Source organism: Saxophila tyrrhenica (assembly GCF_035928015.1).
Source record: "Saxophila tyrrhenica strain CCFEE 5935 chromosome Unknown scaffold_16, whole genome shotgun sequence".
NCBI classification, from domain to species: Eukaryota; Fungi; Ascomycota; class Dothideomycetes; order Mycosphaerellales; family Extremaceae; genus Saxophila; species Saxophila tyrrhenica.
In genome coordinates, this window is record NW_027041748.1 from 431,055 (window position 1) to 457,298 (window position 26,244).

General features: G+C 55.7%; 11 protein-coding genes across 11 annotated transcripts; 5 read left to right on the forward strand and 6 right to left on the reverse strand.

Moving 5' to 3' along the window:
* Nucleotides 1-263: 263 nt before the first annotated feature.
* LTR77_009073 (uncharacterized protein) lies at nt 264-1,192 on the forward strand (the record flags this gene model as incomplete). The annotated part of the gene is made up of 2 exons (XM_064806302.1): nt 264-335; nt 401-1,192. 2 exons carry the CDS (start codon nt 264-266, stop codon nt 1,190-1,192), a joined length of 864 nt encoding a protein of 287 aa, XP_064655628.1.
* A 640-nt stretch (nt 1,193-1,832) lies between these two features.
* LTR77_009074 (uncharacterized protein) lies at nt 1,833-3,161 on the forward strand (the record flags this gene model as incomplete). The annotated part of the gene is made up of 1 exon (XM_064806303.1): nt 1,833-3,161. The coding sequence occupies one exon, from the start codon at nt 1,833-1,835 to the stop codon at nt 3,159-3,161; it is 1,329 nt and encodes a 442-aa protein (XP_064655629.1).
* Nucleotides 3,162-3,205: 44 nt separating this feature from the next.
* LTR77_009075 (uncharacterized protein) lies at nt 3,206-3,998 on the reverse strand (the record flags this gene model as incomplete). Its single annotated transcript, XM_064806304.1, has 2 exons — nt 3,206-3,362; nt 3,415-3,998. The coding sequence occupies 2 exons, from the start codon at nt 3,996-3,998 to the stop codon at nt 3,206-3,208; spliced, it is 741 nt and encodes a 246-aa protein (XP_064655630.1).
* Nucleotides 3,999-4,414: 416 nt separating this feature from the next.
* On the reverse strand, nt 4,415-9,955 carry NUD1 (the record flags this gene model as incomplete). Its single annotated transcript, XM_064806305.1, has 2 exons — nt 4,415-5,763; nt 5,815-9,955. The coding sequence occupies 2 exons, from the start codon at nt 9,953-9,955 to the stop codon at nt 4,415-4,417; spliced, it is 5,490 nt and encodes a 1,829-aa protein (XP_064655631.1).
* Nucleotides 9,956-10,387: 432 nt separating this feature from the next.
* On the forward strand, nt 10,388-12,883 carry LTR77_009077 (uncharacterized protein; the record flags this gene model as incomplete). Its single annotated transcript, XM_064806306.1, has 1 exon — nt 10,388-12,883. The coding sequence occupies one exon, from the start codon at nt 10,388-10,390 to the stop codon at nt 12,881-12,883; it is 2,496 nt and encodes an 831-aa protein (XP_064655632.1).
* Nucleotides 12,884-14,323: 1,440 nt separating this feature from the next.
* LTR77_009078 (uncharacterized protein) lies at nt 14,324-14,997 on the forward strand (the record flags this gene model as incomplete). Its single annotated transcript, XM_064806307.1, has 2 exons — nt 14,324-14,398; nt 14,446-14,997. The coding sequence occupies 2 exons, from the start codon at nt 14,324-14,326 to the stop codon at nt 14,995-14,997; spliced, it is 627 nt and encodes a 208-aa protein (XP_064655633.1).
* A 1,998-nt stretch (nt 14,998-16,995) lies between these two features.
* Nucleotides 16,996-17,832, reverse strand: LTR77_009079 (uncharacterized protein; the record flags this gene model as incomplete). The annotated part of the gene is made up of 2 exons (XM_064806308.1): nt 16,996-17,162; nt 17,271-17,832. The coding sequence occupies 2 exons, from the start codon at nt 17,830-17,832 to the stop codon at nt 16,996-16,998; spliced, it is 729 nt and encodes a 242-aa protein (XP_064655634.1).
* Nucleotides 17,833-19,068: 1,236 nt separating this feature from the next.
* Nucleotides 19,069-20,703, forward strand: LTR77_009080 (uncharacterized protein; the record flags this gene model as incomplete). The annotated part of the gene is made up of 2 exons (XM_064806309.1): nt 19,069-19,078; nt 19,274-20,703. 2 exons carry the CDS (start codon nt 19,069-19,071, stop codon nt 20,701-20,703), a joined length of 1,440 nt encoding a protein of 479 aa, XP_064655635.1.
* Nucleotides 20,704-20,961: 258 nt separating this feature from the next.
* On the reverse strand, nt 20,962-21,432 carry LTR77_009081 (uncharacterized protein; the record flags this gene model as incomplete). The annotated part of the gene is made up of 2 exons (XM_064806310.1): nt 20,962-21,242; nt 21,339-21,432. 2 exons carry the CDS (start codon nt 21,430-21,432, stop codon nt 20,962-20,964), a joined length of 375 nt encoding a protein of 124 aa, XP_064655636.1.
* A 97-nt stretch (nt 21,433-21,529) lies between these two features.
* LTR77_009082 (uncharacterized protein) lies at nt 21,530-22,165 on the reverse strand (the record flags this gene model as incomplete). Its single annotated transcript, XM_064806311.1, has 3 exons — nt 21,530-21,630; nt 21,683-21,804; nt 21,852-22,165. The coding sequence occupies 3 exons, from the start codon at nt 22,163-22,165 to the stop codon at nt 21,530-21,532; spliced, it is 537 nt and encodes a 178-aa protein (XP_064655637.1).
* Nucleotides 22,166-22,578: 413 nt separating this feature from the next.
* Nucleotides 22,579-25,495, reverse strand: LTR77_009083 (uncharacterized protein; the record flags this gene model as incomplete). Its single annotated transcript, XM_064806312.1, has 3 exons — nt 22,579-24,003; nt 24,057-25,076; nt 25,127-25,495. 3 exons carry the CDS (start codon nt 25,493-25,495, stop codon nt 22,579-22,581), a joined length of 2,814 nt encoding a protein of 937 aa, XP_064655638.1.
* Between the last annotated feature and the right edge of the window lie 749 nt (nt 25,496-26,244).

The following is a 26,244-nucleotide window of genomic DNA, read 5'->3' on the forward strand; positions in this document are numbered from 1 at the left end:
CAGGCAGATGCCCCCACGAGAATCGAAGCTTGTCTCAGATGTCCCTCAGATCCACCCCGCTTCCTCGATCTCGCGCGATGCCATTGAACGTCGCTCTCTCCATTCTCGACCTTCACATGCAATAAATCTTCTTTCGTAACATTTCGAGCCCCATGTTCGCCCGCGTCAACCAATTAGCCAGGCACTTCTCGCGACCACTGCCCAACTACCTGCACTCCTCCGCCGCCGCCCATCGGCCAAGCATATCACCTACGTCACGAATCATGGCCGACAACAAAAGAATGATCAACACAGCAGCATGCCTCATCATAGGCGACGAAGTCTTAGGCGGAAAGGTACCACACTTCAATACATCTTCGTATGCTTCGACAAAGCGCTGAATGCTGAGACACAGACGTAGACCGTCGACACCAACTCCGCCTGGTTCGCCAAATACTGCTTCTCCCTCGGCATCAACCTCAAGCGCGTCGAAGTCATCGCCGATGATGAAGGCGAGATTATTGAAGCGACGCAGCGTATGTCGAAGAACTACGACTTTGTGGTGACGAGCGGTGGTATCGGACCGACACACGACGACATCACGTACCAGAGCATCGCGAAAGGCTTTGGCTTGCCATTGGTCCTGCACGAGGTGGCGCTGGAGAAGATGAAGGCGCTGAGTAAACCGCGCAAGAACGATCCGGACTTTTCGTGGGACGTGGACAGTCCGCAGCGGACGGCGAGGCTGCGGATGGTGGAGCTGCCGTGGAATAAGAACAAGAGCGATGAGGAGCAGATCTTCTTCTCGGCGGATGATCTTTGGGTCCCGATCAGTATCGTCAATGGAAACATCCACATCCTCCCAGGCATCCCGCGGCTGTTCGAGAAGATGTTGACGGGGCTGAAGCCGAGTCTGCTGCCACGGCTGACGGACCCAGAGGGCAAAGGTGTGCATCGGATCTTGTTCAGTACGCCTTTGCCGGAGAGCGGGGTGGCGGGGTATCTAACGGAGCTGTCGGGCAAGGTGGAAGGGAAGGGGGTGAAGGTGGGGAGTTATCCGAGATGGGGGAAGAGTAGGAACACGGTGACGCTGGTGGGGAGGGATGTTGAGTTTATGGAGTCGCTTGTGCCGGAGGTGGAGCAGGGGGTTAAGGGCAGGAGGATTAAGGTCGAGGGGGAGGATGACGATGAGGGGAGTGATCAGGACAAGTAGGAGGCTTAGCTGATGAAGATGTACATAGCTCGACTATATAAGCCATTGAGAATGCTAAAGGCAAGCATGCACTTTTCTCGCAGAGCCATCACCAGCTGCGCTAATCGGGCAGATGTCGGCTTCAATGTTAAAGTATTATATAATATTTGTCAAATGCCACGATTCCAGCTGTAACGGCTACACTGAACGAAGCCTCACTCACTCGCAGCCTCTCCCTTTCCAATCCAGGCGTGCGTGCCCAGTTCGAACTTGGTGGTGGTCGTCCACTCGTCTCGGTAACGGACGATTGCTGGCGCGGCCTTGAGCTTCTGAAGAAACCTTCAGCCGAGCAATCGGGCAGAGAACTTCAGACCATGGAGTGGCGGCGCTGGATTACGCGCGCGCTTGGCGGGAGTCGTCTGTGAGGTCCATGGGTTTGGCGACGTTCTTTTGCTGTTTTTGCTCTAGAGGTGGTGAGTTCGAGTTTTAAATTCCTCCTTCATCTTGACATTTCTAGCTGTAGGTCAATCGAATGCTAGTATGGTAAGGCAAGTCTGAGTTCGGTACATTCTTTTTCGGGTTCTGATCGTGCTTCAAAAAAGCTCTTTGGTACTGTTTGAGATCGCACCAACCTGGCGGAAAACGAACAAGCAGAGAAACAATGCCTTCGCCAATAATTTGGCAGAACGAAGCAAAGGACGTCACTCTGATAGACATACCACGCTCAATCGAATGTGCTCAAGGCACTACAGAGATACGGCATCTGCAGTCAACCTCACCACTGGAAGTTCCGTTTCTATCGAACGAGCCGAAGTCAGCATCTGGGAAGGCCAGACTACAGCAGCACGATCGCGAGGACAGACTGCATGAGGAGTACCGGAGCCTTCTCAATGCAGCTCTGGAAGAAATACGGGGAGCCTTTCCGAAGGCTTGGTGTCTTCCGCGCCCGTTCACTAATGAGAGCACGCCTCATCAATCCAAGAAGCGGAAGTTAACACACGACGTCGATGGCTTCAAGACGAAGGTACAGCCCACGCAGGCCATTGAGACTGGCGGACGGGGAGCTCTGAGCGACCGGTCTATCCAGGACCACGCCGATGATGGGGAAGCAGTGACTTCCACTGGAGGATATCGTACCCGGGTCTCGTTTGATGCCGAGGAGCGACGTGTGTTCTCTAACACCTCCGATCAACCAACGACAATATACATACCTGGCAACGGAGACAGCGAAGAGCATCGCCATTCTTTCAACATACCACCGGGCTCGTCCTTCTACCTCGGCGACTGCGCGGACGCAAAGCCCCTCCGTGACGCTGTCAGAGATCGAGCTCGACAGGCAGACAGTACTCACCTTTTCAATTTCATCCTGCTTGATCCGCCGTGGCCAAATAGTTCCGTGAAGCGAACCCATCACACGCCTAGCTCAACATACGCCACCTCGCCTTCACTTTGGGATCTGCGGGAGATGCTACTGGATACGAAGATCGAGCTGCTCATGGCTGAGGAGTGCCTGATCGGCGTCTGGATCACGAATAAGCCTGCAGTGAGAGAACTGGTGCTCCATGACGATGGCCTGTTCGCCTGCTGGGGTGTTCAGCTTGTCGAGGAGTGGGCATGGCTGAAGACGACTATACATGGTGAGCCTGTCTCGCCGCTTGACGCTGTGTGGAGGAAGCCGTATGAGGTTTTGTTGCTAGGGAGGAAGCGACGGAAGGTTGCAGCACCCGACGATGCGGAAGTAAAGACATCGAACGTACAGCGTAAGGTCATGCTGGCGGTGCCGGACTTGCATTCGAGAAAACCGTGCCTGAAGGAGCTCATCGAGCCTATGATGCCCGATCCGAAGAGGTACAGAGCATTGGAAGTCTTCGCAAGATACCTTGTCGCGGGCTGGTGGAGTTGGGGCAACGAATGCATAAAGTTCAACTGGGAGTGCTACTGGCAGAAAGAGTGTGAAAAGCCAGAAAAACTTGCTTTGGCCAATGGCTGATGCTGACGCATATTACATTAGATCCGACCTTCTTCTAATGGTCTCTAATAGATGGCCGGTCCGCTCCTCTCCAGCGCCGCCATGGCCTGCTCGATCGTAATCACATCAACCGGAAGCTTAGGCAAGATACCCTCGAGGATGTTCCTGTTGATATCCGGCGTATTCGGAGGCGACTCAATGGTGTTGTTCGCGATCACGTACCTATTCAATGTCAGCCATTGCCACCACGGGCATATTCATCGTCTCGACTTACACCTTATAATCCAAATCAAACAACCGATACGCCGTGCTCAAAATCACCCCACTCGTCCTAATCCCCGACAGCACCACAGTGTCAATATGCTGCGTGCTCAAAATCTGCTCCAAAGCATTGCCAGCGCCAGCATAATATCGCGTCTTCTGCAAGACGACATCACCCGCTTTCTTATGCACGTTGAAAGCCGGGTACAGCTCTGTCTCCGGCTGCGCAGCAGTTCCCAGCGCGCCTCCGACGGCAGCGAAAGGAGCATCTGGTCCGACTTCTGGTTTGTGGGAATTGGAGAAGTAGATGCGCGTGAAGATGGACAAGGGTGGCGGGTTCTGGGAGTGGACGGCATCGATCCAGTTGGCGGTGGAATCGATCCATGCTTTGCCGGCAGTTGTGTTCTCGACGCCGCCGACGATGCCGTTGATTAGGTCCAAGTTCAGGACGGCGTAGTGGCGGCCGAAGGAGAGGCTGTTGTTGGAGACCGTGGAGGCGATGCAATGCGGGTAGCAGTCGTACCCAGGCTTTCCAGAGCTCTGCGCGAGAGCGGCGGATGCGCTCAGAAGAGCTGTGGAGATGTACTTGAGCTGCATTTTGAAATATTCGATCTGGTCGATAGTAAATGTGTTGATGGACTGTTGCTGGACGCAGTGCCGTGTTTATATGCAATGCATGGTCCACGCTCAATCTACCTTCGAGTCGTGACGTGCACAGCGCCGATCTCCTCAAGATGCAAGACATTTCGGTACAGCGCCCGCAGATCGGGTAAATGAGAAGACCGTCTTGCTTTGTCGGTTCCGAGGCGATTTCATGATTTGGAAACGGCAGGTTGTCTGATGCAATTTGGTGTAGAGCATTAAAATCGGACAGTTACAAGTACCGCTCGGTACCGAACGCTCCACAATCTCATTCCCATTGCCTTGTTGGTATACATCACGCTTTAACCCAATTCAAACACCACGCTAGTGCTAAACAAATGCTCGTAATCCTACACATCCCATCGTATACTTCATGACAAGAGCCGCATACCAACATCTCCGGCCGCGCTATGGCCTCCGGAGGTATTGCCATCGCCCTCTCCGGACCGCCTGACCACTCCTAACTCCACCAAGCGCCGCCAGACAGAATCCTGAGTACCCAACGACGATCGATCTATCTTCATCCCATCGAGCTCCGTCAATGAGCGGCAGCTGTACGCCAACAGCATCTCGTGCACTCGCCTTCGCAGCTTCGTGTCTTCGTCGAGGCGAGAGCGGTACTGCTTGTCTTGCTCGACATCGGCGGCTGGGTATTGATACCGTGCCGAATCGAAAGCTATGGCATGTTCGTCCTCGTCCTCTAGCGCCTGCGATATATTCTGGCGGATGAGGCAGGTGCTCTTGGACAGTGTCGACGCCATGGAAGGATAGAACCCTTGCGTCATCGGGGTGTCCCTCATATCCAGCGTCTGCAGGCTCTTCATCTTCGAGACGGTTGCCACGCTCTTCCGCAGCCTATGCAGGCGATTGCCACAGACAGCCAAGTACTTGAGACCGTGGATGTTAAGCAGCGGCCGGATGTCTTTCAGGTTGTTGAAGTTGAGACTCAACGATCTCAGGTTTGGCATCCGAAGGCCAAAGTCATCTGGAAGCTCTTGTAGGCCGACTGAAGCCATCTCCAAGTGCTGTATGCTCAAGAAGCTTGCTGCAAGATCGATTGAAGAGATTACGTTGCCCGAGAGTTGCAGGGTCCGTGTGTCAAATGGCTGATCAAAGAGCGTAATCTGCTTTCCTTCAGGAAGATCTTGCCGCTTGATCGACAGCACCTGCAGGTTCTTAAGCAGAGGCAGTCCTTCAATGGTCGACAAGCAGTTCTCATCCACGATTAGGTGCGTCAAAGCCGGGAAGTTGGAGACATCTAGGTGCTGCAGCTTACAGTCCCGCAACGAGATAGAGGTCAAGTGTGGCATGACATGCGCGACCTGGAGGCCTTGTTGCAAGTCGTTGCCGTCCAGGATCAGGTCTCTGAGCGAACACAGGCCATCCAATCCTTCGATGCTGCCGATGTGGTTCTGAGACAGGTCGAGCGAGGTAAGATGCTGTAGCTGGCTGCCCGAGAAGTCCACTTTGCTCAGCTCATTTCGCCGCACACGAACTTTCAGCAAGCCCTCCAGCTCAAACAATCCATCGAGGCTAGCAATCTTGTTGTCGTCCGCTCGCAGCTCACGCAGGTGAATCAAGCAGCCGAGTCCGTTAAGGTTCTCCAGGTTGTTGTGAGAGGCATCCAGGTACTGCAGGTTCATCAGGTGATTCCAGGACGTCAGACTGCTGAGCTGGTTCGACCGAGCATTGAGCTTCCGAACAGTCTGAGGCAAACCAGCTAAGTGCGTCAGCGCATTGATCGAGGCGTCCATCTCTTGTACCCTAGTACAGAAGTCTTCGAGGCCGTACAGTGATGCTAGAGATTGGCCGTGGAGGTCCAGCTGCTTCAAGTCCTCCCAGTAGGGCTCGCATTGGTTGACATCCGTCAAAGTCTTGACCAGGTCCTTCACAGCCAGGGCATATCGATCGTTGACTTCGGTTGCTGCGTGGTGCGCAAGTCGATTGGCCAAGGCACGCTCCGATGGCCGCTCCGCGTCTTCCTCATGTACGGTGAAGTCTGGCAAATCGCTTAGCATAAAGCTAGAGTCGACCTTCGACGGTGAGGACGGAACGTTGGCCACCCAAGGCTGATGTCGTTTGCTGACGGGTCGAGACACACTCAAGGACAGGCTCATCATCCGGTCACCAGGCAGTGGGGCCACGAACGAGAGCTCACGATGGTCGACAGCCTCAGCATTGAAGCGGTTGGTCAAGGTTTGGCGGCGTAGCGACACCTGCCGCGGTGCCGTTTGGTAGCTGGCAGGCTGGAAAGGTTGCTCTGTGGGCGTCTGGCGCAGCTTTGGGGACGCAAGATCTTCGACATCATGGTGCGCTGCGTCTAGCATCGTATCCTCTCTCAGTCCGGCAAGCTCAGTCATCGAATCAACGTCAATCTTAGCAGGAATCGTCGTCTCAACGCTAGAATCCGCGCTCTCCGATTGTTGCTCGATGGTTTCGAGGTTGCCGTGCGTTGCCAGTGCAGTCTGCGCAGCAGCGTATTCCAGAGGCTGATGCTTCGCTCTGCCAAACGCAGACATACGGGCCAGCTCCTCATCGCTCCAAGACGTCGCTCGCGTTTGGACCTCATCCTGCTGCTGGCTTGATGCAAAAGCCGTGTACCGCGATGGTACCGAGCTGGAATGATTATGCCGGATGCCAGGCCCTTCCCGTGTGACTGGTCGCGAGATCACGGTTTCTTGTGATGTGGCGTGGCTCTCGGTGATCTGCTGCTGGCTTGCACCATCCTCAGCTTGGTCGTGTGCCGAAGAGAGTGTTCCCACAGCAGCCTTCTCCTGGACTAGCTTCGCAGGGGAGCTGATCCTGCGCATCTCGTTCTGCTCGTCGATCGGCAAGTCCGATATCTCTCTAAAAGGATCGTCATCGCTGGTCACAGTGCTGGGCAGCTCCAAGAAGCTACCATGGCTCTTCGCCGGACTCTTGCCCACTCGTACCCAGCGCTGCTGTTCTTTGTCGAAAGTCATGCCCCCGACTTGTTCCCCAATGAGATGTGCGACTGCGTCCGGGGCCAGTGTGCCAACGTTGTCGGATTTGCGAGTCGAGCTGGTGCCAATCGTGCGCCCAGTCGATGTCCCATTGGAATTCTGAGTGTCGGTGGCACTACCTTGCGACCGCTGAGAACTTGGCTGGGAATCTTCCTCGTTATTTGCCTTGCCTCTATCGGACGGCGGCCCAGTAATGCGGATGTTTGCATGCTCGTCGGTGAAGATGACCTGATCGTTGATTTCCTCGTCGTCCACTTGCAGCGAGGCTATCGAGTTGGCAATGAAGTCCGTGTCATCCCGCTCGTCTTGCTCCTGGAACTTGCGAAGGTGGCTGACGACCCTAGCGTCTGTCTGAGCAGGCATGCGCTGCCTCCACCCAGATCCCTCGCGTGATGGCGGCCTTGAGATCCGCAGCAGTGACTCCTCTGGGATCGACCCATCATTGCGCGCACTTAGAGCCAATGGCTCTGCATCCGACTCCTCCACGCTGCCCAAGTTGCTTTGTGGTCTTGCTTTGGCGCGAATGAGGTTCATCACCATCATCGCCTCATTGAGGAAGTCCTGCGTGGTTACCGAGCGCTTTCGCTCCCCGAGCTCACCGGATGGTCTGCGGACTTTGAGCGTAAAGGCAGCAACTTCCGAAGCTACAGCCTGTGCTTGTTGCTGCAGCGTCTGTGGCGACTCAGATGTCATCGAAGACTCAATCTGTTCCAGCACTGCTTCCAGCTTCTCAGGTTCCTGCTCGGCAAATTCTGCAGCTGCCTCCCTAAGTTCAGCTTCGATCTGCTCGCGCCGGCACTGACTAGGCGTCGGGTTGCGTGGTCGGAGAATCTTGCGCTGTGCCAGGACCTCTGGACCGGCTGTGATCTGGCTGTCTCCATGCCGTGCATCCTTGCGTTTGCGACTGCTGACTGCTTCCTGCAGCTGGCTGTGGTAAGTGTCATTGACCCTCGTCATGTAATCTTCAAGTTCGGATGCATGCAGTGTGCGACGTCGTTTCGGCGTCGGGCTCTTGAATGGCGATGTTGGTGGTCGCTTGCCTTCTGCGTAGCTTCGTGGTGCTTCATCGGCTGGCTCGGCCTGTAGCTGCGATATCGAGGCATCCTCGACCGTTGGTTGCATCGCCGCATATGGCGCCGACGTCCCGTCCAATGTTGACCCTCTTGATGTCGCAGTGCTATGCTTGGACAGCTTCCTCTTGAGCTTGTATGTTTCGGTGATGTGAGGTGAGACGTCAAAACGGAAAGCCATCGGTATCTTGCTTCCAGGTACAGGGACCTCTGAGCCAGGCGAGCTGTCGCTTCTCTTGCCACTATCGTCAGAAGCGGAAGTGATAGTGATCTCGGCATCGAATTGGTGATCATCGAGCTCGCCTTGGCCGAATGAGCCATTAGATGTGACTCGGCGGCCTTCGCTTGCACCTTGTTGGGCTGCCTCTGCTGGCAGCCGAAGGGTGCCGTCGGGATTCAGCTGGCTCATTCGTCTGAGGAGCCTGTTATTGGTGAAGGTATCGTGAGCACCGAAAAGCTTCAGTGGACTGCCAGATGGCCTTGACTTTGGCTCCTCACCGTCAGCACGTACGCTTGGCGTCCTTGGAGGCGTCGGTGACGGAGACCTCTGATGTCCCTCTGATAGGATTGGCGACAGCAGTGTGCTCGCCTCCGGATGATTCGAAAGTGCCATGGTAGACTGCGAGGGGCTCAAAGGCTTCCTCTTAAAAGAGCCGTACTGTGAATAGCCACCACGTCTGAGCTCGACGTGCTTTCCAAGATTCGGAAACGGCGAGCCCGTTGGCAGATTCTCTGAGAAAGAAAGGTCAGGCGCAACAGACTCATCTTGCTCTTCTTCCTGCCCTTCGGTGCCGTCTGTGAAGTTTGAGTCGTCCACTTCATCCTGCTCTTCGGAGCCGCTGCTCTGATGTTGGTTTGTCTGGCTCGGATGGCGTAGGTCAACCTTCACGCTCTGGAATTGTTTGATCGTGTGCGAGTCGAGAGCGGTATAGCCCACCTGTCCCGTTACTGTGTGGTGCTTGGAGATGAAAACGGGACTGAAGTCCTCTTGCGATAGCTCTGTCTGCCCACTGACGGTTCGATTGCCAGCTGCCTCGCCTTCAGAAAGCTCGGCGAAGGCCGTGTTGGGGCTGGAAAGATGTCCTTTCGACCGCTGGCGGCTGTTCTCCAGGTCTGCTGAACGTTGGGCGGCACTCTCCAGATCGAACGGATTGCTTCGGAAGCTCTCGTCTGCCTCAAAGTCTTTCGCACTGGGGCTCGATCGGTCTTCTTCCCCCCCAACAACATCCAACGGTTCCTCCTGCGCACAGTTGTGTGGATTGATGAAGCTCGATGGCCAAGGCGGCGGACTAGACGGCATTGGTATATCGGAGGACTTCTGCAGCCAGTTCATCCTGCTCTTCGGTTTGGGCTGGTCGTTCTCATCCTCCTTGGGACCAGCAAAAATATTCTCAAGACCAGACGGTCCAAACAAGTCTGTCTGATCACCGTAGCCCACTCGCCCATGGACAAGTCGCCTCTTCCACTCCATCGTTTCCTGCTTCTTGGCTGGCGAGGCGCTCTTCGACCGCTGTTGAACCGTACCACATGCTGCAAAAGATTCATCTGAGCCCTCCGATGCTGAGCGCGTGGTAGCAGGTCGCACGTTGCCCTCCTGCCGTCGAAGGGTGTTGGTCTCATTCATTGAGAGGGCTGCAAGCGGGTTCCGCCTTTTCTGAGTGGATGCTTGTGAAGAACTGGTCTGCCGGGAGAGCGACGATGGGAGCCCGCTGAGACTGCGTCTGGGGATTTTGCTGCTTCGAATTGATCCTGCGTCGTGGCTGGCTGAAGAGACACTGCTTGCCAAAGCTCGCTGCTGTGGTAGTTCCCAAGCATCGTCGCTGAGGCCCTGCAGCCATGGGGCGACTTTGGTGGTCATCTTGAATGGAAGATGTGCCTTGTTTATCGGCGAGTGTTGATGGTCATGCGCGCATGCTCGGGCGAGAAGCCGTGTGTTAGTGAGAGGGTCAAATATCCAGTCGCGGTTCGAGATAGAGCCTGTGTCGAAGAATCAATGTGTGTATTGATGTGCGATATTGAAACGGCGCGTCAATGGCGCGGTCTACCCGGTCGAAGTGTTGTTGCAGTAGATCTTCCGACATCCGAACGTCACCTCAGCAACAGCGGGTATTCCCGCAACCCTATTCGATTGGCAACCACCACCAAGGCGACAGTGTGGCGACTGCAGGGAAGTGAGAAGAGCTACAAAAGGATCTGACAGCATCTGTGTAGGACACCAGATAAAACACAGACCCGACACCGTCGTAGATGCTGGAGTTCCGCTGGGTGAAGCCGACCATGCTCCAGCACCATGATCCGGACCCATAAACCACGGGGCCACTTCTGGACAAACGCTTCTGCTTTCCAGCAATCAGAGGACTTTAGGGAAATCAGCTTCGAAGAGTGCACGCCGCCGCCCACGCGGACGTACTTTCCAGGCCCTGAGGAAAAGCTATCTGCGACAGAGCGAAGCGCCAAACGGAGGCGCATCGAGCAATTGGCAGATGGCTTCTTGAATGGGGAGCCATTGTATATCACATCTGCACGACCGTGCCCGGAAGCCCAAAGGCGGACGATTGTCTGGAACAAGAAGAGCTCGAATGAGCCAAAATTTGTTCTTCCGGAGGTGGACCATTTAGGGGATGCTGCGGGTCTGTGGGAGGATGTGGAGGATGAGCTCGAGATCTTGCGACGGGCTGCTCAGGCGGGAGCGAAGGCTGAGCATGAAGTATCGGATGCCGCCGAAGACCACGGTGTGATCGAGGAACAGGCATCTGCCAGCTGTGGCAAAAGCAAGCGCTTGCGGCCTGCCTATGTGTCAGCTGGCCCCAGCGAAGAGGCTCTCAGGATTGCGGCTGCGCTTCGCCTTCGCAAAACACGACAATTGCAAGACACGATACAGAGCGACCCAGTGTATGGAGACCATCATTTTGCTCATCAGAAGAACGGTGCGCCACCAGCCAGCCATTCTTTACGGCAAACCCCTGAGCCTAGCGAGCAGCGGTCTGTCTGGCTGTCACGAAGGATGTCCAACGTCCCACTAGCCGAGCTCGGCGACGAGAGCCTGGATGAGCTTCGCCTGTCGAGGATAGATACCCCGTCAAGGCAACTACGAAAGCTCCAGCAGGCTGCGGACTCGTCCCCACGAACGCACGGGATGATGCTTAGGAAGCACACGTCTCCGAGGTCAGATCACAGCACGCCTGCTGAGGTAACGACTATCCAAGAGACAGTGACACCCGTATCTGCGGGCCGTTCGAGGCATTCCCTCCGGACCGTGCCTCGTTCGAGTCGTGGTAGTGCAGTTGGAGATGACCACGGCGTCGCTCATGACTCTACAAGGAATGCACAAGCCTCGTCGGAACCTACGAGTACGGATCATGTGGACTCTTCTGGATCTGCAGACCGGGGCTCGACAAGAGAAAGTGGCCAATGCGAGACACAAGAACTACCGACCCATAGGCCTCTGGTCACACCTATGCAACCCTCTCTTCCAGACCGAACAACCGGCCCGCACCACTACAGCCCTCGTGTGTATGCAGGCAAAGAAGCAGCGCAGAATGGGTCTACACCTTTCGTGTTCCGCAAGCGAGGGTCCGGCATCGACACTGGGCCAGCGGAGGGACGTGGGCATGAGAACAGCGTACGATTCTCGAGCCTCAATACTACGACTAAGGATGGCGAATCCGACGAAGACTCTCCCAGAGACCCAGCTGTTGTGGTCCTCAGGAGACCCATGAAGTTTCTATCTCAACCGGCGTCCTTGCCGAGAAAGGCGCCTCCTAAAAGCATCTCTGGGTTATCGACGGCCGAGACACCTCGATGCACTAGCGAGCCGCCAACGACGTTACAGACAGCAGACACGCCATCACCTGCGGAAGTATACAACACGACTAAGAGTCGTCTTGCTGGTCTGTCGCAGTTCTGGCCGGGAACCCAAGTGCTTCTCAACCAAGCTCAACAAGACTTCTTCGATTTGCCGGAGAAGCAAGTCATTGTTGAAGAAGACGATCCACCATCCACACGAGCAGACGAAACATCAGCGCATGCTATATCAAGACCGCCGCTAAAGCAACTATCCCAGGAACCAATGCAAAGCACTCAAGCCATGCTCGCTGCGTTCGAAGGCTTCTCCACCATCAAGAAGCCAAGAGGTAACCGCGTGCAGTCACCTATACTTACTCCGACAGTCTTGCGAAAGGCGATGCAGCGTGATAAGGACAAAAGGTCGCTCACATTTTCCATGGAGGAGCCAAATGGCACATCGACATATGGCAAGCCACAACGACCAGAAAGCTGTCTCCGCCATTCGATTACGTCAACAGACACGCTGACAAGACCAGATCGCTCCGCAACGTTCTCGGAGAAGATGGAATCGAGTCTTCGCCTGACAGCAGGTATATCAAGTACCGAGCTTGACACCCCAGCGTCGATGCCGTTGGCTAGGAGTAGCCTCGAGTCATTGGTGATACCTTCTCCCACTGCCAAGGCAACCTCGCAGCCATTACCGACAGCACACGAGCGCAGCAGCTTTCCTTCCTTCGGTGAGTCCACTACGGACGAGTCACTGCCGACGAATCCACTTGATGCTCGGAGACGTCCTGCTGCTACGGTGGCGTCTCAAAGCTTCGTCTCCGAGGTCGAGCGGGAAATCTGTGGTAACGATAGCTTTGAAGAGATGTCGAGCTATCAAGCCGCGCAGCGGGAAGCGTCGATGACTGAGAGTCAACTAGGGAGGACCATCGATGAATTGGACTTGGATGTGCTGAGTATGGGGGAGATGGATGGGGTGTTGAGTCAGGGGTGAGGGGGAGGTTTCTGAGCTAGTGTATCGACTGATAGCTTGATGTATGGATGGTATTCCTGTGAGTTTGGCTTTTCCTTTCGAGATAAACCAGCAAGACGGCAAAAGAAATAGAGCAGCTCTCCGGTCAGGCAAAGGGAAGACAAGAGGGCAAAAAAGATAGTCGTATTTGTTGACAAGGGTGGCTGAAAGTTGATTAGATAGTGAAGGGCAGAGGATACTCAGGGACGACCTACGATTCGAACCTGGGTATCGTTAGCATTAGGAGCTATTACGAAACGAGACGGTGCAAACTCGCCCACGCGCTTTCGCACTGCGGATCAAGCTTAGGTAGACCTAAACGCAGCTCCATAACCACTCGGACACCTTTTCGATTAAGAATTCATTAGGAGTTGATACGATAGCACGTCGAGGTGGTGTTGACCAACCTTGCCGGAAGTACCCGATGAAGCCAACTTTTGGAACGGCTGTAAATAAAACATGTGCCAAGAACGTTCGGAACGGCCCGGAAGCGTGAGCTGCAGGGGTTGCGCGACGCCTTCGCCTCATATAGACCTTCAGTATTTACTTCTCTCACATAGGCGGTCAGCGTCAAATTGGTAAGCGTGTAAGCTGGATACCTGACCCCTGTTCTGTTACGGACACTCCCGATCATGCAGTCTACTGGTCCTATGCCTTCTATAAAGCTCATATTCAATACGTTCTGCTCTCAGTCGTCTGCCATTCTCAGAATGCACCTGCTCGTCTTCTCTTGCACAATCATTTGCGCCCGCCCTACAGGTTTCTCAGTTTCCCGGCGGTCTCAAGTATCTCCTTGCTCTGCCGCTCAAGAAGTCCAACCATTACATCCCGCATCCGGCCCATAGCAGTATATCCTCACGAGCCTGACGTAATTTGTCACCTTTGGCCCCAAAGTCTGCCCGGGCCTGATGCAGTTGAGCATCTCCCCTTCGCAAAGTCTGCATTCAGAGCATCGAACTCCGCCTTGGTGGGCGTACTAGAAGGTGCTGGACGCTCAGTGTCCTTGTGAGCTTGAAGCTCGGAGGCGATGAGGGTTTCAAAGGTGCAAGAATCGCAATGAAGCATCGGAAGATGGCTCGTGATTGCCTGGAGAAAATTTACAGAACGACAGGATGGTCAGGCGTGTGACCGAAAGCGTAGAGAGGCAATTGTGGGTGGTTTTCTCTGGTGAAGTGGATCGGTGAGTCGGAAATATTTAGACGAAGCGCAAACGCCTTCACACGGTGTATCGCGCTTTCCACATCGTAATAAGCGTCATGACCTTCTGTCCTCTTCCTCCCACTTACCCAAAACCAAAAGTTCTTCGGAAAGACCACGCTTACCACGCTATGGACTCCAAACCTACCGAAAAAGACAACCATGTCGAACAACAGCCGCAGTCATTACACAGAACACAGTATGGCGACGTGCTGAAACTGTTCGATGAGCAGGCCTTCGGAGAATGCATCGAAGCTGCAAACTACAACCTCACCAATCCGGCCCTACCACGCTTCTAGCGTATGAAGACGCTCTTGCTGGTGGCGTGTGCCACGGATTTCTGGTAGGTCGCAGAACGCTGCTGGCTGGAGCTGGAGTCGCTTCGGCACAAAGCAAACCGCCTCACCAAAGAGTCCCAGGAGGAAACCATCAGAGTGCTGAAGGCCTTTCGTATTGATGTCGATACCTTGAAGAAGAACCAGGAGGACGAGGCGCCAAAGAAGATTCACCAAAGACTGCTGATGTCTTTCTACGGCTCAGGGGAAGAAGTGGCGGACGACTCGGATGACGGTATGGACGACGAAGAGGGGCAGGTTCTCCGCGATATGGGGTTCCGCACCGACAGCAGCAGCGACAGCGACAGCGATGCTGAGGAGAACGAGGGGGGGGTGGAAGGCGGCGGTGGGAAGGAGGAAGGCGACGGTGAGAAGGACAACGACCGGGATGCTGCCGCTGCTGCTGGGATTAACAAAATGGACGTAGACGACCACGACGGCAAGAAGCTTGCCGGCACCGATAATCCAAGGCCGGCGATAGCACACAACAAGGAAGAAGCCGTGCAGCCTGGCTCGATGGCGCTGCGTCCAAAGTCGGCGACCAGCCCACGGAAAGCTACATGAGTGCGACCAAATCATTTACTAATAAGGCGTAAGTTCACGTACAATGCCCAGGATGTACATGTACTTGGAACACACGCTGACCGTATTCAGCAAGGAAGAGCTGCGCAAGAAGACGAAACCGTCGTAAGCCTTGAGACCCGTACCTGCCCGGGCTCACCGGGAGTCAGATCATAAGTCAAACACATTCATTACATGTATGCACCATCTGTTCAACACGAGCTGATAAGTTATCTACGTAGCAGGAAGTATCAAGAGGTCGTGCAGTGGTACAATGATGACTACGCCCTTTGTAGCTTCTCAAAGATAGACATTTTGACGAACTCGATGAAGCCATTGACTGTATAAGCCTCGCGAAAAAAGCGTGTCCTGCCCAAGAACCAATCCCCCCAGCATCCCTCACCATGTGCACCTTTGTTTCTTCGCGCCAGCAGGGCCGGCTATGAGGCGACGTAGTAGAAGAAGTTGCAGTCTTCGCAGTCTAGACTATAAGGAAACATTTGTAAGCCTCTAGGTAGGAGATTGTTTATCGGAGAAGAGGCGAGGAACAATAGGCAGACAGTATAGCTCCCCGAGACAAGAGAAACGGCATCGCCTAGCAGGAGTGTTTATAGTAGGCGATAATGTCACGGAGAAGACAGAACCTGACTGCCACTCCTTTCCTACGTCGCCTGCCGGCTATACAGCGGGATCCATCGGAACGGCCCGGAAGCGTGAGCTCCTGCAGGCTTGCGCAACGCCTTCGCTTGACGCGTGCTTCTCTCTGCCTTGCGAAGCTTCAAGGACACCTTCACTCTTCATCAACCACCATCAACACAACCGAGGGAACCGACAAGCCTTCATCACCCGATCGACTACGACCTCCGAGACACTCTTAATACAACTACAGCAACACCCACCGCGCTCACACAAACAAACACCCCCCACAGCCGCCACGATGGTAAGCCTCTCCCCATCACCTCCATCAACCAACCACTAACAAACCCCACAGGCCCTCCGCATAGTGCCTTCCTCGTCCCACCCAACCAACACCCTCCCCTCAACCGGCGCCCCCTCCGCCCCAGGCGTCCACGACACCCTCCGCTCCAACCTCTCCCTCACAGCCCCACCCCCCAAAGCCTCCCCCTCAACCCTCCAACTCGCCTCCTCCCACCCCCTCGAAGCCCGCCTCTCCCAATGGCGCAACAACCAAGACCGCCTCAAAATGTCCATGCTGCGGCGCCAATTCGGCATCGCGGAGCCGGTCCGTCGAGGGATGGAACTGGCGATTGTGCGGCAGGGGGAGTGGAGGCCGGGGTGTCTGCATGTCGGGATGGGTGGGGGTGTGCATGAGGATATTTTGAGCGGCAGGGATGAGGAGGTGGGGTGGGAGGATGTGTTTGTGGGTGGGGAGTTTGGGGGGGAGGTGGACTTTCATAGGGAGATGGAGGGGAGGTTTGGGATGGGGTGGTAGGGGATTGGATGAGGTTGTGAGGGAAGAAGTGGTGGATTGAGGATGATGGGGCGATGGCTAGGGGGTGTGGATGATGCAAGGAGCTTTCTGGCTCGCCAGTCTTGATGACCACGAGGCTGCGGAGGCGAAGGCGCGAAGACGAGTGTAACAACAGACTGCTGCGACGGACTTCAACTTCATGCTTGTACTTTATCGCCACCCTCAGGCGTTCAGAAACCTGCATTAGTAGTACGAAGTCATCAGAATCCAACACAACTGAACCCATTACACTTGAGAAACACATTGACTGTGCTTGTGACGAATGTTCATACTCAGCGCTCTCTATCCATACACTCATAACCATCACGCGCATACAACCAGGCCACACAAATGTACCCCTCAAACGCCATCCTTGCTCGCCACGCAATGCACTCAAAACCCAGTCCCCAGAACGCACCTAAAACGCCTCACTGTACACTCCCACGCTTGTTTGTCGCCCGAAAAGAGAAACCAGCCGTCCCATCAACATGCTCCGCGCTCCCTACTGATATGATGCGCTCGTGAAGCGGTCATAATATCACGCACCGACACCCCGCCCCTCCCTCGCCGTCGTCCCGTCCTCGTATCGAGTGGCCTTTGCCTGTGCCTTTGCCCGCGGTCTCTTCGTCGTCGAGGAAGTCGGCGGGTTTGATGGTCATGTGGAGGACGTTGGTTTGGTCGAGTTTGAAGGGGAAGTCTGATTGCCATAACCGTTAGCACCCATCCTCCAGTCATTCAGACACCATACTGCCACATCCACAAGTGCCAGACGGAACCGCAACCCGGCGTATTAAGATGAACTCACCTTTCAGCGCACTCTTGTCCTCCACAAACCTCCCCAGAATAATCAACCGTATCGAACTCGGGCTCGCCGGCCTCGGCTCCCACTCCGTCCGCCAATCCGTCCAAATCAGCTCCTTCAACTTGTACCCGCTGATATCCCGCGGATCGAAGCTCCCACTGCTCGGGATCTCGACTTTGCGGTTGCGCAGGTACTTTTCGTCGATTTTGTACGGATGTCGCGCGCCGCTCGTGAGCATGAGGGTGATGCTGAGCGTGGGGCCACGGTCGGCTGGGGGAGCGGCGATGGGGGATTCGGTGGCGGGGCCGAGGGCTTCGGTTTGGGAGCGGGCGAGGGGTGGTTGGAGGGAGGGTGTTGGTTGGAGTTGCTCGGCGCCGGCGGTGGTGTCGTGTGTCTCGGAGGTGGGCTGTGGATGTGGTGTTTGCTGTGCTGGTTGGGCGTCTGCTTCGGCGGAGGGCGCGGAAGGCGATTGCAGCGTGCTCATCTCGACGCCGTCCTGCGCTTTGGGGGTGTCGGCGGCAGCGGAGGTCGAGGCATCAGCGCCTTGTGGTGCCGGGGTAGCCATTGTCGGCCAGAGGTGCTGTCGTGTGTCCCGTCGTACCGCCGCTGGATCTGTCAGCCGTATCCCGATCGCCTGCCAAGCGCTGCCGACGATGGTCCAAGGTGGGTGACGGTGGCGCTCCCGATGGGTTTGCGACAGCACACGAGCAGTCTATGGAAGGCGGCAAAGGATAGACCAGAAAGATAGCAGGCGTCGATAGTGGACTGTATGGCAGCGGATGTAATGTTGAGGTCAGGGCTGTAAAGTCAAAGCGATCCGCGGCCAATGCCACTGTCAAGTCAGGTCCGAGGAGGCGTGCAAGAAGCGGGAACCGGGGATGGATGCGCTTGCCACTTGCTCTCTCTGTTTCATACACATGAAAGTCTTCCTACACGAAAGAAGAGGAATGGAAAGGATGGAGAAGACAGCGGGCCACGCGGCAAGGCGCAATGGGTTGGCATGACAGGCACGAGGTGGGCTGCAGCAGAAGAAAAGGCTAGACTGATCGAGTCCCTTGGTTTGGGGGAGACAATCCGCCAGCTCCGAGCGTGCGGGATGGGATGGGCATGCGACAAGAGACGGGGAAGAGAGGAGGGGGTGCATGTGCCTTCCCATTCCTTTCTTCTTCACACCATTTCCCGTCGACCCGCATCTGCACCTGTCTTTAGCCTCATCGGCCGGGGCATGTCTGAATGGGTGCGTGGTGGCTTGAGAGATCTGGGGGTGTACGGAGACAGTCTCCTTCTTGCCGTTGACGCCGACTGCTGATGTTCCGTCTCATCTCGACACCGCAGCAGGCCAGAGAGCAGGACCACTCTGATACCAGTTGTCTTGCTCCAATCGCCACCCCACCGAGGTCAAAGACATCGACCTGCAGATCTCCCGGCCGAGATCTGGTCTCATGCGGGAGAGAGGGCTGTGCTGCTGCAGGACACTCACATGGCAGATGTTCGCCAGGACACATTGAAGCCGAGCAGCCGGACGCATCGTGTCGTACCTTACCACGCAACGACATTTATACGACCGTCTCTCTCGTCATGAATACGACTCCGTTCGACGTTCATCAGACGTCCTTCGTGGGTCGACGACGTCTCGAAAATGATAGACCCATCGACTTCCCAATGAGGAAGCTGTTAAGAGATACTGCCCTGGCCAGCTTGACGACATTCTAAATCTCCAACCCGGAGGTTTGATTGAAAGCAGCATTGCACCTGCACCGAAGCTCTGAATGCTAGGCCTTGAAAGGCAGCTGTGAAGACGATGATCACCAGTAAGTTGCTTAATGACAAGGGAAGGCATTTCCTCTTCACCTCGACCGTTCCTCTCTCTTTCTGTTCACATCTCGAGAGTTCCACCGACAACATGGCAAAAAGAACTATCCTCGCGGCAGCGATAGCACTGCTACCCGCAGCCCACTCCCAGTCATCATACAGCAACTCCTCCCTCTCATGGCAAAGCCTCCCAGGCAGCCTCTACAACCCGCCCTCCGAACCATGGGCCTACGCACCCGACGCCAGCTGGCCACCCACAACCATCGGCCAGCCCATCCAACCCCAAGAGCCAGACGAAGAGCTCGTCCAAATGCTCTCCGAAATCGACCCAGACCGAATCCAACACACCATCTCCACTCTCGCCTCCTTTGGCACCCGCCACGCCCTCTCCACCCAAAACTCCTCCACCCGTGGCATAGGCGCCGCCCGCGACTGGATCCTGGCTGAGATGACGAACAACGCCCGCCCAGCGAACGGCGCCATGACCGTCGAATTAAACAGCTACATCCAAGGCGTGGCCGAGCGCATCTCGTTCCCCGTCAACATCTCCAACGTCGTCGCCACGATCCCCGGCACAGCCGACCCCGACCGCGTGTACGTAGTAACGGGGCACTACGACTCCCGCCGCCTCGACGTCATGGACTACACCGGCGACGCCCCAGGCGCCGACGACGACGCTTCAGGCGTAGCAGTCGTAATGGAAATGGCGCGTGTAGTCGCTCTCCACGGCGCGCAAAAATCCACCCTCGTCTTCGCCGCCACAGCAGCAGAAGAACAAGCGAGCTATGGCGCCACGCACCTAGCAAAAACACTAAAGAGAGCCGGCAAATCCGTCGAAGGCAACTTCAACAACGACATCGTCGGCACAGGCAAAAATTCCCCCTTCGCGCCCATCAACGACCACACCGTCCGCTTATTCGGCGCAAGCATCTTCTACCCCAACGTCTCCTCCTCCGCCACCGAAAACGAATACGGCCTCATAGGCGGATGGAACGACTCCCCCGCGCAGAACCTCGGACGTTTCGTCTCCGAAATCGCCGCCGGCGCCGCAGAAGCCGTGGGCATGCAGGTAGCGCTCATCTACCGCCCCGACCGCTTCTTACGCGGGGGTGATCACGAGTCGTTCCTCGAGCAAGGCTTCCCCGCCGTGCGCTTCACGGAGCCGGTGGAGGATTTCCTGCATCAGCATCAGGATGTGCGGGTGCAGAATGGGACGCAGTATGGGGATTTGATTGAGTTTGTGGACTTTGATTTCACTGCGAGGGTTGCGCGGACGAATCTCGCAAGTATGTATTCTGCTGCTAATGCGCCGGCGATGCCGCGGAATCTTAGTATTAGTGAGAGCATTGGTTTTCCTGCCACGGATCGGAGTACGAGTCTTGAGGTTTTGAGCAATGATAGTCAGTTCTGCTGGAACACGGGGGATGATGAAATGGTGGCGGGGTATGAGTTGGTGTTTCGGTCGACGGGGAATTTGCAGTGGTCGCATGTGCTGGAGGTCGGGGATGTCGGGAGTGTGACTGTGAACTTGCCGAAGGATGACTTGCAGTTTGGAGTCAGGAGTGTGGGAAAGGATGGGAAGAAGAGCCCGGCGGTGTTTCCGTTGCCGGCGGAGAGTTGCTAGGACAGATGGGGAGGGGGACAGGGATGGTATTGTACGATGGGCTGTGGTAGTATACAATGGCTGAGATGTATGTGAGGTATACAGACAATAAGTCCGGTAAGCTCAAATCTGTAGATGCCATCAACCTGCCTCGAATGGCTGCATGACAGCGGCGAGACAAGGCCATCTCTAACAGACTCTTGCGCAGCTAGAAAATGCTCAAAGCCAAATTGTTCCTAAAGCGAATTGATTGACTCAGATAGGCAGGAGTGCCATTTCTCACCGCATGTTGAGACCAGACGGCCTTCCACCACCGACCGCCCCATGGTAAATTTGATTCTGGGGCCTTCCGACCTTCATACCGGCACTCATGCCACCATAGCGCTGACTGTTACTGTTGCCGTACACATTCGGATCTAGGTTTTTGAGCTGGGTCCGTGGCGTGCCGTAGTGCAGGCTCTCGCCCTGGTACGTATGGCTGTTGAAGTTCTCGTTCCCGTAGAGCGCCTGCGGTAGCCGTGTGCGTGTGCCAGACGGTGTCATTGGGATCGGATTGCTGCCTACAACGATGTCAGAAATGGCCTCGAACAACGAGCAAGGAAGACGTACGCGAGCTCTGCATCACCGGCCGCTGAGGTGCAGAATAATTCTCCCACGGGATCCCTTGTTGTCGTCGACCACCTCGCCCACCACTACCATTGCTGCCAGCTCGGCTTTGCAGTGGCACACCGCCGCGCGGATTGCCGCCATGCCTTGGAGCAGCGGCAGCGTCGTGAAGCACATTCTCGGCATCGACGTCAGCGGCAACCTCCAGGCCAGCTGCTAACTGCTGCTGCTTGAGTGTCTTTTACAGTCGGAGTGCCTCTTGCTGCTTCTTGCCTTTGTTGCGGTAAGCCTCAGCGAGTCTTTCATTCTTCTCTTCGAGCTTCCGCTTCTCTTCTTGCAACGCTGGATAATGTCAGCGGGTGGGCATCGGTATAATGTACGAAGAGGCACTGACCGTCGAGCCTGTTGTTCATGCTCCGGATTTGCGAGTTGGCATCTTTGATGATGTTGTCCATCTGATCGCTGAGCAACTGATACTTGTCGGTAAGACTCCTGGCGAGATACTCCTGGTACATGCTACATGCTGTCAGCCTCCCATCGATATAGACTTGACGCAGACTTACATCTCCTGGTTCGTCTGATAGCTGTAAAAGTTCAACGCTCGTCCAGCACACTCCAGGATAGTGTTGGGGCTCAAACCGCTCAGGACGCTCGTCTTGTAGTCTTCAGATGGATTGAGCTGCGAAATCACCGCATCGTCTGGATTGGATAGCGGTGCTTCACAGGCTGGGCAGATGCGAGTCCTGCTGGTGGGTGTCGAGAGGCCCAAGGAGTCGGAGCAGGGGATGCAGAAGATATGAGAGCATGTTGTCACAACAGCACTGTCTTCTAGCTGCGTTCGGCACTTTAGGTGGTTGCATCGAAGCGCTTGCTCCATTGCGATGCCGTGTGCCCCGCGTAGCCGTCGAGACGGTCGGACGTAGGACTAAGAAAGAGGTGGAAGTGGTGGAAAAGCTGAAGTGTAGAAGGGATGAAGTCGAGATAAAGTTTGCATACGTTCACATGAGGAAGGCACGCACTTACCAGGAAGGCGCGACGAAGGCGCACCGAAATCTGGACGATATGTGATATTGCTCGTTACATTCTCCCCCCTCCCTCGAAGTGCCCCGCTACATACGAAACATGCTACTTCAAATGGGGTATTAGATCACAAAGGCCGTGGAAGGAATGGCATCACCTCGAAAAGCAAAACGTCCAGATACATGGCCCATCCTTCTGTGTGCGCCGCGAACGCCACGCCGTTTCAACTCATACTCCGTAAAGTTCCAAGAATGGTAGCCGCCGTCAGGCTCACCGTGCGGCCTGCTGGTGGCTGCTGGAGACGCGGTGTGCGCTATACTTCGTGACCGGCTCGGAGACCTCCATGTCCGCCTCTTCATCTTGGTCGAGGATGCGTGTCGGCACCTCGGGAATGTCCTCCTGTTGGGTCTTGTACTGGCTGTTGATGCTCTGTCTCTGAGGTGTGGCAGCGGTGCTCTCACTGCCAAGACTCATGCTGGTCGAGCTCCGGTCGTGCACGAGATCCGGCGTGGGCGGCACATGGGACGACGACCGCTTAGGACGTAGGTAGCCAGAGGTGTCGCTGGCATCTCCAAACTCTGACTCCGAGCCGTTGGTCTGGGTGTCGTGGTACTCGCCATCGGCATATTCTCGTGACATTGTCTTCATCGCCCGCTTGCCTCTCTTCTTTCCGGACTCTGATCGATCGTCGTCTCCACTCATCGTGCTAGAGGTGTCCGCACGTCGAGCGAGGTCCAGTCCCTCTACTGCTGCCGCGCATTGCTCGGAGATGTTCCGGATGATGTAGGCGATGGCGTCCGTCTTGTCGCGGAGATGGCGATCTGCGACATCAGTCATGCTGAATTCCGACAAGCGTTTGCGGGCAGCGTGGTTGGAGTATCGAGACTCCGCTGCTTGAGAGGCTTCCTCACCGTCCGCACGACTCGACATTCTTGTGCTTGACCTCGACGACGGCATTGAGTCCCTCCCACCAGCCTGCTTGACCGCGACACCTTCGTGCTGATCTTTGTCTCTCGGTGACTCAACCATCTCGCCCTCTTCAGCGTCTGTGAACATTCCGGGCTCTGAAGTGTCGTTCAGAGACTTGACGATATGCTCCATGTGGTGCGCTTGGCCATCGATCAGGGCACGCAGGTGGAGGACCACACGCTGAGCCTCATCGCGCTGGCGTAGCAAGGTTGTGTTGGTGTGCTGAAGTGCTGAAAGGTCTTTCTTGTTCCTCTTTCGCTCCCGTTCAAGCTCCTCCGCAATCTCTTGCTGTAGCACAAGTGCTTCCAACGCATCGTCCCGTTGCTTCTCAGTTCCAGACAGCCGCACGGTGAGCCTGGCAGTGTCGTCCTTCTGCTGATCAATGAGCGCACTGAGGCGACGGTTCTCCCTCTTATGTCCTTCGATCTTGATCTTGAGCTCGTTGGTCTCCTTGGTAAGCTGCTCAGCAAACGCCTGGAACTTGAGGAACTGCTGCTTCCAGCTTTCGAGCTCCTCCACCAAGAAATTGTTGCGCTTCGTAACCTTCGTAAGCTCCGTGTCCATCCTGCCCTTGAGGTTGATAAAGTCCTGCCAAGCTTCCATTGCATCTCGCGAATATTGATTGCGCTCGCGTACAATCTCGTTGAGATGGCGCATAGACACCTTGGTCATGAGCGGCTTTTTCTGAGCGCCCCCAAAAACGGCTTTGACGCCCGTGTTTTTTCCCTGTCAACGTGTCAGCGCCTTCTTCTGCACGGTTCAATAGGAAAGCGTCGTACCAACTTCTCACATGCGTGGTCCATGACCTTCATGACGCTGTCCTGATTCCACCAACCTGGATCCTGCACGCTCTCGACCTCGCCACGCATGACAATGATTTGGCCAGCCGGGATGAGCTTGCCACCGCCATATGCAGATCGCAAATGTTGTGGCACGCCGGATGGCGCAACTTCGCCGCTCAGAGACTCGGTAAGACGGTTGATCAGCTTCGACCGCTGCTTCGCGCTCCAGACCGATGGCGGGCTGGAGGTCAGCACAAAGTTGCGGTCAAGGTCAACGACCAGGGCATCCGATGGTGCAGTAAACAGTGTGCGACACTCTGCAGTAACACCCAGAATGTATGGACCGGGTTCCTGCACAAGCTCCTTGGCATGTCGTGCGTGCACCACCGGAACGTAGAGGCCACTCCACTCGTAGACGCGTACCATGAAGCGGATGGTCTCAGCGGCGACTGTGAGCATCGCTGGGTAGTGCGAGATGAAAATGATGCGACGCGTTGGGGAGATGGCTGCTTCGAGCACACCGACGATGTTTGGTATTGCGAGACAGCAGAAGAGTGGCCACATGGCGAAGTTCTGGAAGCCGTTGGGCGTCGAAGGGAACTGGTAGCACAATGCGTAGTCCTTCATGTCGATCCGGACAAGATCGTTGAGGCGAGGGGCTGGGAAGCTTAAGATCCGCGAGACCTCCTCTGCGTGGAAGAGGTTGGTCGCCTTGTTCCAATGAATCCACATACCGCGAAGGTAATCGCCGAGCAGATTGTAGAGCGGATATCTCGAAAGAAAGCTCAGGCAGTATGGGATCCAGTACGTCTCGCCAGGCGCATCGTAGTAGTCTGGCTCCGTTCGCTTCCGTAGTTCTCGGATCGTCTCTGCACGCTTCTCATCGGCACGCGACCACACGCGTAGAGCAATGCCGTAGAGCGTGTGGGAGGAGTCCTGTTGGAGTATGAAGGCATGGTGAACGCAATGTGGCTGGCTCGCTCCAGTGCAGATCTCAACATCATGTGGAAAGCAGGCCTATGCATTGTCAGCGTTGTAGAGATGGGAGGCAGTGTGCAAACACATACCCTCATCGCAGAGTGAAGCGACCTTGCAATCTCGTTGTCTTGCTCCAGCCTCGGACTGCTTCCCAGGATCTCCGGTAACCAGAACTGCCCAACTGCGCCCTTCATGTGCCCAATCTTCCCTTGTGGAGGAACAGGGGCCTTCACCCACTGCGAAGGCTCTCTGCCAACACCGCACACCATGTAAGCATGCGTCAAGGTTTTGGGCGCACGTTGCGCGGTCTTCTGCTGAGGCATCGTGTTCGGCATTGGCTGCACGATCCGGGAGTGCAGCGATGAGGTCCGATTGGGAATCACGAGGTTTTCGGAGTCTCTGCTTGTCGGTCGTGCGGATTCGCCAGACCGAGGCCTTGAGGTGAAGGAAGGCGGCATGTTGATGGTTTCGTGTGCAGTTTATCGCGCAGACGTGTTGACTTCTGCCTTCGCTCCCCAATGGCACTTCTGCCGCTGTGTCTCCTTGCAAACGCTCTGATGTAGAACGAATGCCTCCTGTCAGAAGTCCGACGCTGCCACCGTCCCAAGAAGCAGATGACGACCAGAAGAGCCCGGTGACAGTAGCAGCTTGGGCGGACAGAGTGCTTGGAAGTGGAACGGGAAGAGAGGGAGTTCGGAGAGAAGCGCAATTGATGAGCATATGCTCGGACTCCTTACTGCACCCGCAGGTCGCGACTAAACCTTGATACGTGCGCTTGCCGACGCTGGTTTAGGCAGAGATCCAGGGGAGTTTTAGTTTGAGATCCGTCGGAGTAACAGAACGCAGGGCGGCGCAGGGGTTGACAGCCGAGTGGAGAGCGTTTTGGCACCAAATCTCGGCCTCCTGGACCGACCGGCAAGTGGTTGTTTGCACGAATACCGACGACTTGCGGTCTCCTCAGAGCGGGACAGCGACGTTCGACGTTCGAAGAGTCTGTCGTGGGCAAGCTCAATCACATGCATCTCATCAATATGGAACGGGTTCTCCGCGGGGAATAATCACACCAAAGCGCGTGCACGTTCCCAGATGGACACGGTCATGGGCAAAAGGGGCAGACACACCAGCTCGTGAACCCTGGCCGGTCGGCTACAGCACCACCCACGGCTGTTCGTTTGCACGTGGTGATACATTTAACGGCGTGCTATGA